Source organism: Callorhinus ursinus, unplaced genomic scaffold (assembly GCF_003265705.2).
Source record: "Callorhinus ursinus isolate GAN/ISIS: 27379988/994484 unplaced genomic scaffold, GSC_fseal_2.0 scaffold38, whole genome shotgun sequence".
Taxonomy (NCBI): domain Eukaryota; kingdom Metazoa; phylum Chordata; class Mammalia; order Carnivora; family Otariidae; genus Callorhinus; species Callorhinus ursinus.
In genome coordinates, this window is record NW_027397100.1 from 5,773,538 (window position 1) to 5,786,156 (window position 12,619).

Below are 12,619 nucleotides of genomic sequence, written 5' to 3' on the forward strand. Positions count from 1 at the left end.
TCTCTGATTTAGGCAAAGTATATTCACATTCCCCCAACTTTCCCAGACACACTTGGTCTTTCAAAACTCTTCAGACATATAAAAGGATACACACACACATATATATGCACATGCATTCACACACATGCACACACAAATATGGTATCTCTGGAAGAATACAAAAAAACAGTGGATATAGTGGCTGCCTCCAGAAAGAGAAAGATAAAGGACAATGAGTGACAGGTGAAAGGAAGGTGTAATTTTCTTTTCTTTTTTAACTCATGACCCTGAGATCAAGACCTGAGCTGAGATCAAGAGTCAGATGCTTAACTGACTGAGCCACCCAGGCGCCCCAAGGAAGGTGTAATTTTTATTACATTCCCTATTTCATATTGCCTGAATTTACCAAGTACCAAAATTACTTTCTCAAAAACTAAAATAAAAACATTTTTTTTAAGTTTTTTATTTACGTAAGCAATCTCCACACCCAACATGGGGCTCAAACTCACAACCCTGAGATCAAGAATCACACAGGCTCTTCTGACTGAGCCAGCCATGTGCCCCAAAATGATTTAACTTATTTTTTATTTTTTTAAAGATTTTATTTATTTATTTGATAGAGAGCAGGAGAGCACAGGCAGGGGGAGCGGCAGAGGGAGAGGGAGAAGCAGGCCCCCCGCTGAGCAGGGAGCCCAATGTGGGGCTTGATCCCAGGATTCTGGCATCATGACCTGAGCTGAAGGCAGTTGCTTAACTAACTGAGCCACCCAGGCACCCCAAAATGATTTTTTTTTTAAAGTCTATACACCATACCCCTCATTTGTAGCCAGATGAACCGAGAGATTTTGAGAAGGCTTATACTAGTGATGCTGGAACCAAAAGCCACAAAAGCACCAGCATCACTAAGTTTTCACTCAGGAAGGTTCATTCAACAGAAGACCAACATGGCCCTAGGCCTTCTCCCAAAACCAGAATTTTCCCCATGAAAGAACACTGGCATTTCCAGAAACCCTACATTCTTAATTTACCTATTTGCCATTTAAAGTAAGATAATGATATGGATAGATCTGGTCCTGTGAAATTCAGTGGTAAAGGGCTTTGGTTTTCATAGTTTAAGACTGTGACTGATGCTTAAGTCTCCTGACAGAGAACTTTTCACTCAAAGGCCAAGGGATCTTACTGTGCAGTGAGGTTACTTTCATTACCTGCTTTTAAAGATAAAGAAAATGAAAAGTACAACCCACAGCCCTTCCTTCCCAATGGGAAGTTCTGTACCTTTTCCTCCTTTCGTTTTTCCTTGTCTCTGTCTTTGTGTTTGTCTTTATGTTTTTCTGAACTTCCATCTTTGTGTTTGGTTTTCTCCTTCTCTTTGTGTTTCTTTTCAGAATCTTTATGTTCACTGTAAAAAAAAAAAAAAAAAAAAAAAAAAGAAAAAACAAAACAAAAAAGACATAAAGAGTTAGCCCAGAGTAAGGACCACAAGGGTTTACTTCACAAGATCAACTCACAAGATAGCTTCAGATAACATGAAACCATGGAAACTTACAATGCTTTAAATAAACAGTCCTGACAGAAGGTTCAAGCAGAGGCTCTTGGCAACTGGACTTTATCTTGTTTGATGTTTTTATTTTTTCGAAGGAGCAAAGGAACCAAATAGAGAAACGTGGTCATTCTAAACATACCAGGACTTTTTTTTTTTTAAGTGACTACGAATATACAGCAAGCCCACTGTTTCTACAACATTCTACCAGCAAAAACTATGACGATGAAAGCTCCAAACTGAGCATTCAAATCTGATGTGAAAAGGTAAAAACAATTCACACAAAAAAATGCATTTGGTGGCTCTGTGCAGTGAACAGCCCAACAACACAGTAGATGTTTCCTGCTGGCTTTAACTAGGAAAAGCTAGTCACTTCTAGATAGGGCTTATAAACCCTGCTTGGTCCTTCCTTCACAATAAGACAAGACCTAGCTAAAAGCAAAGACATGTCCTGCGCTAAACATTTAAAAGCCTTGCTTTTAAAGGAGTTTGTGGACATACTGGTAAGCACTGTAAAGGCACTGCTCCCCTAGAAAACTAAATATGACATTAGAAAGCAAGAGCCATTAAAAAGGTTCATACCCTAGTATCTAGCTCCTGGAAATTTCTCTTTGGAAAATAACATTACAAATGATGTTCATTTTGATGTTTTTCCGTAACAAAAAACAAGAACAAACAAAAACCACCAAGAAAGGAGATACAACCTTAGTAAGGAACAAAAGGGGGAACCTGTGATGTGTCAAATTACACAGCTTTTATACTATAGTTTGTGAGCCCTATGAATATATATATGGACAATGTTTATGGCCACACATGGAGAAACAGGAATATATAAAGGGACTGCAACTATATAGAAACATGCCTGTGGACAAAGACTAAAGAGGCAATAAGCAAAAATCACAAGCTATAATTTAGGGTGGCACAACACTGGAGGACTGTTTTCTTCAGTGCACTGGGCAGGCAGTTTAGGAACCTTGTTCACCGCACCAACTGATAAATTCCACAAGTTAACAAAAGGGACTTGAATTCAAGTGCTGTGAACTGGGGAGCCCCCCCCCCCAGACGCAGGTGAGCTGGCAGCTACCCCAGCTCACAGACACAGGCCCAGACTCAGCATCAGTTCCTGCCCTTCCCACCACCACAGACTGCATCTCCCATCTGTCGTCACATTTAGCCCTCAGCCCAGAAAAAGGAGATTTTACCAACAATGAGCTCCTAAGGTTATGTCTATCCCATGGAGTTTGTTCTAAAGAGATTTCGCCAGCACACCTGGGTATGTCAAAAGCCAAAAAGGGAGAAACGGATGATGGCAACCAGTTAGGCGAGAGCCAGAGAACCTAGATCAGAAAAGTATCTGCTGTCACACACATCTCTGAGCACGAAGAGAGCCTCAACTCAAGATGGGCATTTGGGTAATAATAAGCAGAAGCAGGAGGACAAGGGGCCTAGAAGAAACAGGACTACAGGTTTGGGACGATCCAGGAACCGTCAGTGTCAGACCGAAAGAAAACAATGCCCACTTTCTCTTGTTTATATACTCCTCCCTCTGTGTTGCTCTCATTGGGTTTTTATTTAGATGTGCCACACAGCGAAGCAACAAGTTTCTCCATGAGCAAACTTTTCCTTTTAACTCGTAAGGGCTGCACCTAGTTCCCGCGCACATGGAGGCACATGGTCACCAAGTTTCCTACCAGGCTTCTTGTTCTCAGCACGATTATGATGTCACTCTCCACTCCGTGTGTTCTCGGAATCTCTGTTTTTACCAAAATGCAATGTTTTACCAAAAAATTATCCTGTACTTTGTACAAAAATGACTCCCAAACTCGTGAGCACGCTTACTCCCAATTCTCATTAAGCTCTCCAGCTTTATTTATTTATTTTTTTAAAGATTTTATATATTTGACAGAGAGAGAGACAGCGAGAGAGGGAACACAAGCAGGGGGAGTGGGAGAGGGAGAAGCAGGCTTCCCGCGGAGCAGGGAGCCCGATGCGGGGCTCGATCCCAGGACCCTGGGATCATGACCTGAGCCGAAGGCAGACGCTCGACAACTGAGCCACCCAGGTGCCCCAAGCTCTCCAGCTTTAGAATGATTGGTGAAACAGCAAAGTTGCCAGACTGCCACAGATTCTTCAGGAGTTTAGACATATGAGATCATAGCTTACACATATGAAATCCTATTACCAGAGAAGTGTATGAGCTTACTATTCCATTTTACAAGCATTGTAGTTTTACTGCTTTTAAAACATTAATTGTAAGAGGAATTAATGGTCATCTACACAATTTCAAACAATTACATTCACAATACTGATGGATAAATACCTCCCCACACAGTAAGAAAAACTTCCCACTTTATAAGAAAGCCTTGTGCTTGCATTTTCACATACATTATTCCATTCAATCCTCACAACACCCCTATGAGGAAGATTTTATTGTCCCCTTAGACTGATTTAGAAACAGTGATTCAAAGTCTAATTCAAAGTTACAATGTTATAGAAAGAAGGGAAGTTGGGATTTGGATTTAACTCAGTATTTCCATCTCCAAGTTCAGAGCACTTTCTGCTAAATCAGTACCATCACATGTCCATGAAATTGATATCTACCATTTCAAGTAGATTGGTGTTAGAGACAAATGTATGGCCAGTCTGAGATTTGATATATATAAGGTGAAAACTTTGTTTTACTATCAAGTAGAAACTTTCTAGAACAGAGATCTTGGATATCTGAAATGATAAAACCTTTGGGATAGCTGCTCCTTATTTTGTCTTCCCACAAAACTATACACTGTTGATTCAGGAATCTAAGTTTAGGAACGCTTGATCTTCCACTATGTTCTACCTTCCCCTGTTCTCTTTCTCAATGAAAGCAATTCCTAGAAAGAACATGAGTCTGCTTCACTAGCAACTAGCTTTCTGGGGCACCTACCTGTAAGTGTATACACAGCCCTCAAATTTTCAGCTTTGCTATTCACATTATCATACCGAACAGAGATCAGGGAAGAAGTAAGCAAATGACAAATAATGAGACAGTACCCAGGCCACCCCCAGGAAAGTGAAAAAAGTCAATTATTTCCTCTGCCTATAACCAGAGAGAAATCTATTCAGGAAATTCAAAGTTCCTGCTAGAGTAGTAACCCTGTCACAGGTCATAATTAATCAAAGACCAGAATGAGATGGAACTATCAACGTGCCCTTCCAAAGGAAATCACTCTCCTCTATTCCCAACGGTTTAGATATAAGAGAGCAGGGATGGGTTTTTATATACTAAGCAAGCTCAGATGATTCAGGACTGAGGACATCTTGTGGTACAAGGCATACTATGGAGTCCTGAACACAATACTAACAAGTCTACTTGTCAAATGCGTTCCTGTCCCTGCCTCCAGAAATAGAGCACAGAGTACTGGGAATCCTATCCCCTCATTTGGCAGGAGGGCTGGCAAAGAGCAAGACCCAGTGTCAGTCTTTTCTAGCAAATCTACCTGAAGTTAAGTAGCAAATGCTTTTGGGGGACAAAGCCCTGTGATACAGAAGCATGTCTAAGGCTGTGCGCCATGGAAGGTTAGAGGCACGATTTGGCCAGTGGTAGAAAACAGAGTCAATCTGGGATCAGTTAGACTGACTCATCATCATTCAGGATTTCCTAACATGTACCTCTTTTTCCAAAAGGCTTAAAACTAGTCTGACTTTCATGGTGGCTTAAGGAGCAGCATCTTTTCCACTGATAATGAGTTGACAGAAAGTCTGACCAATGTAGAAGAGGAGTTCGTATGCTGACTGTTTTAAGAGATGTTACCCTCTTCTTTATACTGATCCTGCCACTTTTCCATACATAATAGACAGAATATGTCAAAGTCACAAAATAAGCTTCAGTAGAACTGAAAGCTACAATAATGGCCAGTTCAGAAGTAGTGCACAGATGACTGAAGCACTAGAAAAGCTTCAGTGGGGCTACAGAAGAACAATAAACCAGAAGAAAGGTTTACTACTGACCACAGCAAGAAATCCAAATATCTTAAGGAAAAATACACTTTAGGGTACCTGGGTGGCTCAGTCAGTTAAGCATCTGCCTTCAGCTCAGGTTATGATCCCAGGGTCCTGGGATCAAGCCCTGCATCAGGCTCCCTGCTCAGTGGGGAGTCGGCTTCTCCCTCTCCCCCCATCCACTCGTGCTCTCTCTCTCTCAAATAAATAAAATCTTAAAAGAAAAAAAAAGAAAAAGAAAAGAAATACATTTTAAGAATGAGTATAGTCTGGGATACACTGAAGGCCAAAATACAGAAAATAGCTAGCATTCCTAGAACCTCGGTCATGGTCACATTTTTGGATGAAATACGAATTTCATTGTTAGAACTCTGGGAGAGAAAATACCAATTATTGGCCAGGTTCAGAAGCTGACTCCTTGGCTCAGGGCTCGTGTCTATCTGGGAATAAGATCCACCACACTAGCAGTGCCTGGACAAGCAAAAGTCAATGCCAAAGAGAACAAACGGAAAGATTCAAAGCCACATCTCCAGAGTGCTCATGCCTGTCTTATGCTTCAATCAGCTAAATTCCACTAAGGAAAAAGGTAACCTACACTATTTTTAAAGTGATAGTGAAAGTCTATGACTTCTGCTGAGGCTGAGCAAAGAAGGCTGACCAGGGTTCCTGTAAGACACTGAGGCAGAAGTGTAGAAGTAGGGAGATGGCAGTAGGAAGCTAGAAGGAGAAAATATTTTTCTTTTGGCCCAGGAAGGCAACCCTTTAAGTGGAAAAACAACAACAACAACAACAACAACAAACCTGTGTTTGATATTCTGGGAAGCTAGGATACTGGCTGCGGTAAACCATTTAAATCTATTAAAGAAAACAAAAACAGTCTGTCCTCTATCAGCAATAAAAATATTTAACAGATATTTGAATAGCATTAAGTGCCACGCACTCTTCTTAACAGTTTAGATCCTCATAACACAACTCTGAGGTAAGTACTAATATCTCCCTCTTACAGATGTGGAAACTGAGACACAGAAAGGTTAAGTAACTCATCCAAGGAAACACCTCTAGTGAGAGGTAACAAGGATTTAAACTCGGGCAACCTAGCTCCAGAATCATGCACTCGACCATTCTGTTACATAAATTCTCAACAAAACAAAAAAGAAACACTGCCAGAGAGAGAAGGAGGCTTTCTATCTTCTGAGAATAAGACTTAGCCACTAATGCCTAAGAGAATGAACTCATCCTGCTACCAGCCCGCTCCTCAGGGCAGCAGAGCCCAGCAGCATGCAAACCAATGGAATCACAAAGGATTCCTACGCGAGAGCCTCGAAGAGCTTCCAAGCTGTGGAGGAAGGAGAGACTCATGGCCCCTTCAAGGAAAGCAGGCAATTATGGCTTAAATAACATTTGCTAAATTAAAAATTCTACGCAAATTCAAAGGTTGTCTCTGGGAAAAGAACGCAGCAGTCAGTTCCTCAAAGATTCTAAAAAATGAAGATTTCCTAATGCACATCACCATTACAGGTTACTAAATAAAATCACAAGAATTATGAAAACTTTGAGTGGAATGGAATTTTAGAAATTATTTATAGACCCCTCATGCAGTTGGTGCCTAAGTCCTCTATCTCCCTTTCTCAATTATTTTCAATGACTTCTTGCTCCCTTCAGATTCAAGTCCCAACTTTGTGAAATAACATGTAATAGTTTTGCCTCTTGGGCCCCATTTTCTATCCTACCTTCTGTTAACCCAGGGTCCACCTAACTGGATTCTTCCCAGAACAAAGTACATCACAGAGTGTACATGTTTCTATAATGCTTTTCTCACTGTCTGGAAATGCCATCTTTCTAGCCATCACCTTCCCTTGTCAAGATCTTAACCATCTTGGGCGCCTGGGTGGCTCAGTCGTTAAGCGTATGCCTTTGGCTCAGGTCATGATCCCAGGGTCCTGGGATTGAGTCCCATATCGGGCTCCCTGCTCGGCTGGAGGCCTGCTTCTCCCTCTCCCACTCCCCTGCTTGTGTTCCTGCTCTCGCCGTCTCTCTGTCAAATAATAAATAAAATCTTAAAAAAAAAAAAAGATCTTAACCATCTTTCGGTGGCTAGCTCAAATACCCTTTCTACCATGAACTCTTAAAAAAAAATTATAGTTCATTATAATGCAGCTAGATATAATTGAAAACTAGGGCTCCAAATTGGATGTTATCAATAAATAACTACTAAATTAGATTCAAAGATTACCAAAATTGACAGCTCTAATTTATCTGAATGATACTCTACCAGGATTTATGGTAATCACGCCACCAACATTTCAATTATTTAGTATGTTACCGTTTCCAAAGAACTTTCATCTGTAGAATTCCACTGAATTCTCCCCAACAAACTTAAAAAGCTTGACCAGACCAATACTGCTATCAACACTTGACCAAAATGGAAAACAAGACCCAGAAGTTAATAAGACACACAACTAGTAAGATGTAGGACACAGTTAGTAAATGATAGTCTGGCCTCTCGACTTCTATTTTTGTGTGCTTTTCACTATATCACAGAGTCCATGTGAATGGTGATGGTACTTCAGTTTCTTCCTTTCTGAACTACCCAACTTCTCTACCTGCTCAGGTTAAATGTCCATTTCTTCCCCCAGACACGGTAAAATATGGGGATGTGCAGATAAATGAAGGGCTTTGGCAAATAGTTCACAAATAAGGGAGCAAAAATGTCTTTTATTTTATTTTTTTTAAGATTTTATTTATTTGACAGAGAGATAGAGAGAGAGCACAAGTAGGCAGTGTGGCAGGCAGAGGGAGAGGGAGAAGCAGGCTCTCCGATGAGCAGGGAGCCCGACGTGGGGCTCGATCCCAGGACTCTGGGATCATGACCTGAGCCAAAGGCAGACGCCTAACGACTGAGCCACCCAGGCGCCCCGCAAAAATGTCTTTTAAAATTTGATTCTGTTAAGAAAAACTTCTCCTGAGAACTGGTTGCTCAACTCCAGTGCATTTTCCTAGGATCCTATATTCTCTCAATTCTAATTCAGGTAGAATTTGGAACTGAAGGGAAAGCAGAAACCAAAAAGCATCCTTATCCTCAGATGTTTCTCTCATTGACTGTACAGATTAGCACTGCCAACATGGCTGGAAAAGCACTTCTCTTACTATTTCACAGCAGTGCTTTTCTGTCTTCCCTGGCTTTCCACACATTTGTCACTCCAGCCTGAGTGCCAGGCTTACAACTGGCAAGAGACTCACAGTCAAAAACTAGCAGGAGGGGGGAAAAAAAAAACCTAGCAGGAAGAATCTTGTTTTTCACATATGAAGTCCTTTATTTCTAAAGATTCTCTTTTTTTTAATTTATTTTTTGACAGCGAGAGAGGGAATACAAGCAGGGAGAGTGAGAGAGGGAGAAGCAGGTTTCCTGCGGAGCACGGAGCCCGACGTGGGGCTCGATCCCAACACCCCAGGACCATGACCTGACCCGAAGGCAGATGCCCAACAAATGAGCCACCCAGGCACCCCATGAAGTCCTTTATTTCTAAAACTAATCCCCCCCACAATTGCTTTTAATAGTGTTGTTTATATAAGTTCTAGTACTGAAGATAATTTATAGCGAAGAATACAACTTTTCAAGAAAAGTATCTGGTGAGATCCTACAACCCCAGTCCAGCGATTCCTTAGCATCTAGAAAGAATATTCCTTTGGTTTCTTTTGGGATGATTTATATATTTTTTACAGACTTGAAGTGCTAAATATTAATGCTAAGAGAAAGAAGCAATGTCAGAGACAAAGAGGAAATTATTTTTATTTGACTTTGGTATAAACTCTTCCTGTATTATTATAAGGCCAAAAAGGCAATAATCGGAGATGGGGTTTTCACAGGGTCAGAATTTAACGAGATTAATACTTCTACTGCCAAAACCTTCCAGACTCAGGGCCCAAAGAGAAAGAGGCAGTGCCTGAAAGAATCTGGCATTTTATAATCTGAGCTGCTAACTGCATGCATATGAGAAGGAGATGCTTGCATTTACACAGTTTAGCTCCACAACTAACCTTCCTTAGGGCAGATTTTTTTCTTTTTACTAAAAGGAATAATGCAGTGGAGAAAAACGACAACTCAGAAACCCTGGTGTCTCATCCTTGTTCTGCTAACACACCATCATGTGACTTTGGGTATGTCACCTCAGACTCCTGACCACACAAAGAGATAAGACAGAATGATCTTTTAATACCCTCCCCTTATTTTGTACCTTAAGTAAGAACAATACAGGAGAAAGTATATGACTAAGATGGGATCTTTTGAGGGATGGGTCCATATCCCATTCTGTCTCAGCAGAAAGGCTGGTGTCCCATTCTCTGACATTCCAAGTATGCAGCACATGTTACTATGTGGAAGAAAGCCTCCTGGATTTGGGTCCTAAGTGTAGCCTAATGAGAAATGATTGATGCTTATATCTGGCAGAGGAGGAAAGACTAGAAACACATTAGTATAAAACCTGTTTTCTTGTAATAGCAACAAAATCATGCCAAATTGATTGGCAAATACTATAATAGAATGAAGCATTTTTTAAAAAAAGATTTTATTTATTTGAGTGAGAGAGAGAGAAAGAGTATGAGCGGGGGGAGGAGCAGAGGTACACTTTTCCCCTTCCCCCCACAGCAGGGAGCCTGACACAGTGCTTGATTCCTGGTACTCCGGGATCACGCCCTGAATCAATGGCAGATGCTTAACCGACTGAGCTACCCAGGTGCCCCTAAAATTAAGCATTTTTGAAGAGAACATGTTAAACCTTAAATATACTGGGCTCCTCAGAGGTGACTTAACAATCTTCAAAGTTTCTTTAATCTGCTACAGAAGGAAAAAAAACAAGCCCAGAACTAATAGAAAGATCAGAAGTCACTTAAAAAGGAACACATTGTGTAGGACTGTACTGAAATATAGATACATAACCAATACACTTGCTTTGTTGCAAAGAGGTACTGTGTCAGCAGAGGTCAAAACAGGAAGTATTAAAAAGTCTGTTTACAACACATAATCTGGTTAAACTGTCTTAAACTTACTCACATGTGAATTAGAGATTCAGGGCTAGACTTAGTCATGTGTAAACAGCAACCCAGGCCAGGTTTTTCCAATGCCTCTTGGCAAACAGGCTATTATTTCTTAAGTATTTTGATTAGAAATGAAATATTAAAAGGCACAAAATTGTGTTAGAACAAATTCCTCAATTTGCCTATGCTATAATCTTGGAAAAGTATGCTTGATAGAGGTACAAAATACCACCTCATTATTTATGAAACAGTTCACAGTTGAAGAGCTTTTATACTTACTGACTCCCCTAAGTCCCCTCTGAAGCGTGTCTTAGTATGCAGGAACTGAAAAGAGGAGCTGAGAAAGGTTAGGCAACCTAACCAAAGTCATGTGGAACCTAAGCTGATGGACCAGGATGAGGCTTTCTTCTAGACAAAGGCCATTAAGCTACAATGGGCTTTCCAAGAAAAATGACACCAAACCATATCCTTTATTTTTAAAAAGGACATTTTGGTAAAACACAGCAGGGCCAAAATGATGTCCCAAAGCCTTTTACACCACTTCTACCTAATCTTTTCTCCCACAATTTTGGTTGATGAAATCAGATATGGCAGAGAAAAAGGGATCTTTAAAGTTTGTTTTAAATATTAACCTTTATTTTTTTAAAAGTTCTTTTGGACAGATTCATGATAACACAGAAATTAGCTTTTTTTTTTTTAGGTAAAATTTGCATACCATGAAGTTCTTTGGTTGCCTTTTTTAATTGTTTATTGTTATGTTCATCACCATACATTACATATTTAGTTTTTGATGTAGTGTTCCAAGAAATTAGCATTTCTTTATAAGCATCTTCCCCAGGTGATGAAGTTCTTCATGGTCAAAGATTACCTCATTTTTTTGGGACTTCACACATCAACCAGCACAGGATAAACATGGCAGGCGGAATAAAAATACTTGTTTGACATGATCCAGCATTCTACTCCTACCCAAAGAACTGAAAGCAGGGACTCAAATACTTGTATACCCATGTTCACAGCAGTGTTATTCATGACAGCCAAAAGATGGAAACAACCCACGCATCTGTCAACATGGAAAGAGATTTTTAAAATGTGGTATAGACACACAATGGGAGTATTATTCAGCCATAAAAGAGGAATGGAATCCTGATATGTGACAACATGGATAAACCTTGAAAACACTAGATTAAGGGAAATAAGCCAGACACAAAAGGGATAAGTATTTTGTGATTCCACTTATATGAGGTCCTAGGATAGGTAACTTCACAGAGACAGAAAGTAGACTAGAAGGCGCCAAGGGTGGGGAGTGGGAGGAGAATGGGAAGGTATTGTTTAATGGGTTCAGAGACTATTTGGGATGATGAAAAATTTCTTGAGACGGACAGTGGTGATGGTTGTACAATACTGTGAATACACTTAATGCCACTTCAAAATGGCAAAACAAAACAACAAAAGCCCCGGCAAAACACGTTATATATATTTTTACCAAAAACACAGTAAAAACTTGTTTCAAAAATGGGATGGCCGGGGATAACAATCCTGTAGAAGATTAAGACTATGTGAAAAGAAGAGAGAAGATGGTAATTGGTGTGTCCATAGGTCATCCAGTCACTGATTTAATACATATAGATTAGTTAAGTGCCAGCTACCTGCCAGATACTACACGAAGCCTTGAGAATGTAAAACCAATGAAACAGACTTCAACTCTGCTCTCAGAGACCTTAAGAGTCTAATGGGGAATACAGAAAGTAAAGAGACAATCACAACACCAATGCACCTTGGCAATTACTATGGTAAGAATATATTCAAGGTGCCAGAGAACACAGAGGAGTGGCACTCAATATGAGGGGGTGGGCAGAAAGGATACCTGAAAGAAGTCAAGTCTAAGCTGCAACAAAAAGGATGATACTAATCTTCCAGAACCAGTAACAGCATGTTTAAAGGCCTAGGGGTATATGAGAAAACATCTTGTGTTTGAGGAACTGAGAATGAGGGAAGGGTATATGGCAAGAGAGGTAGCAGAAAGAGCCAAAGACCGAGAACTGCTATGTGCACGGGAAGGAGATGAGAAAGGTGGCCAGAAAGGTGGAG

The 12,619-nt window shown here is 40.4% G+C and overlaps 1 protein-coding gene across 3 annotated transcripts in view; it reads right to left on the bottom strand.

The window, feature by feature from the left end:
- TOP1 (DNA topoisomerase I) overlaps positions 1-12,619 on the bottom strand; it is a 96,599-nt gene that overhangs the window by 50,114 nt on the left and 33,866 nt on the right. For all 3 annotated transcript variants that reach the window (XM_025875595.2, XM_025875597.2, XM_025875596.2), the window contains exon 4: positions 1,255-1,378. In XM_025875595.2, the coding sequence (XP_025731380.1) occupies positions 1,255-1,378 (124 nt within the window). The remainder of the gene's footprint in view (positions 1-1,254; positions 1,379-12,619) is intronic.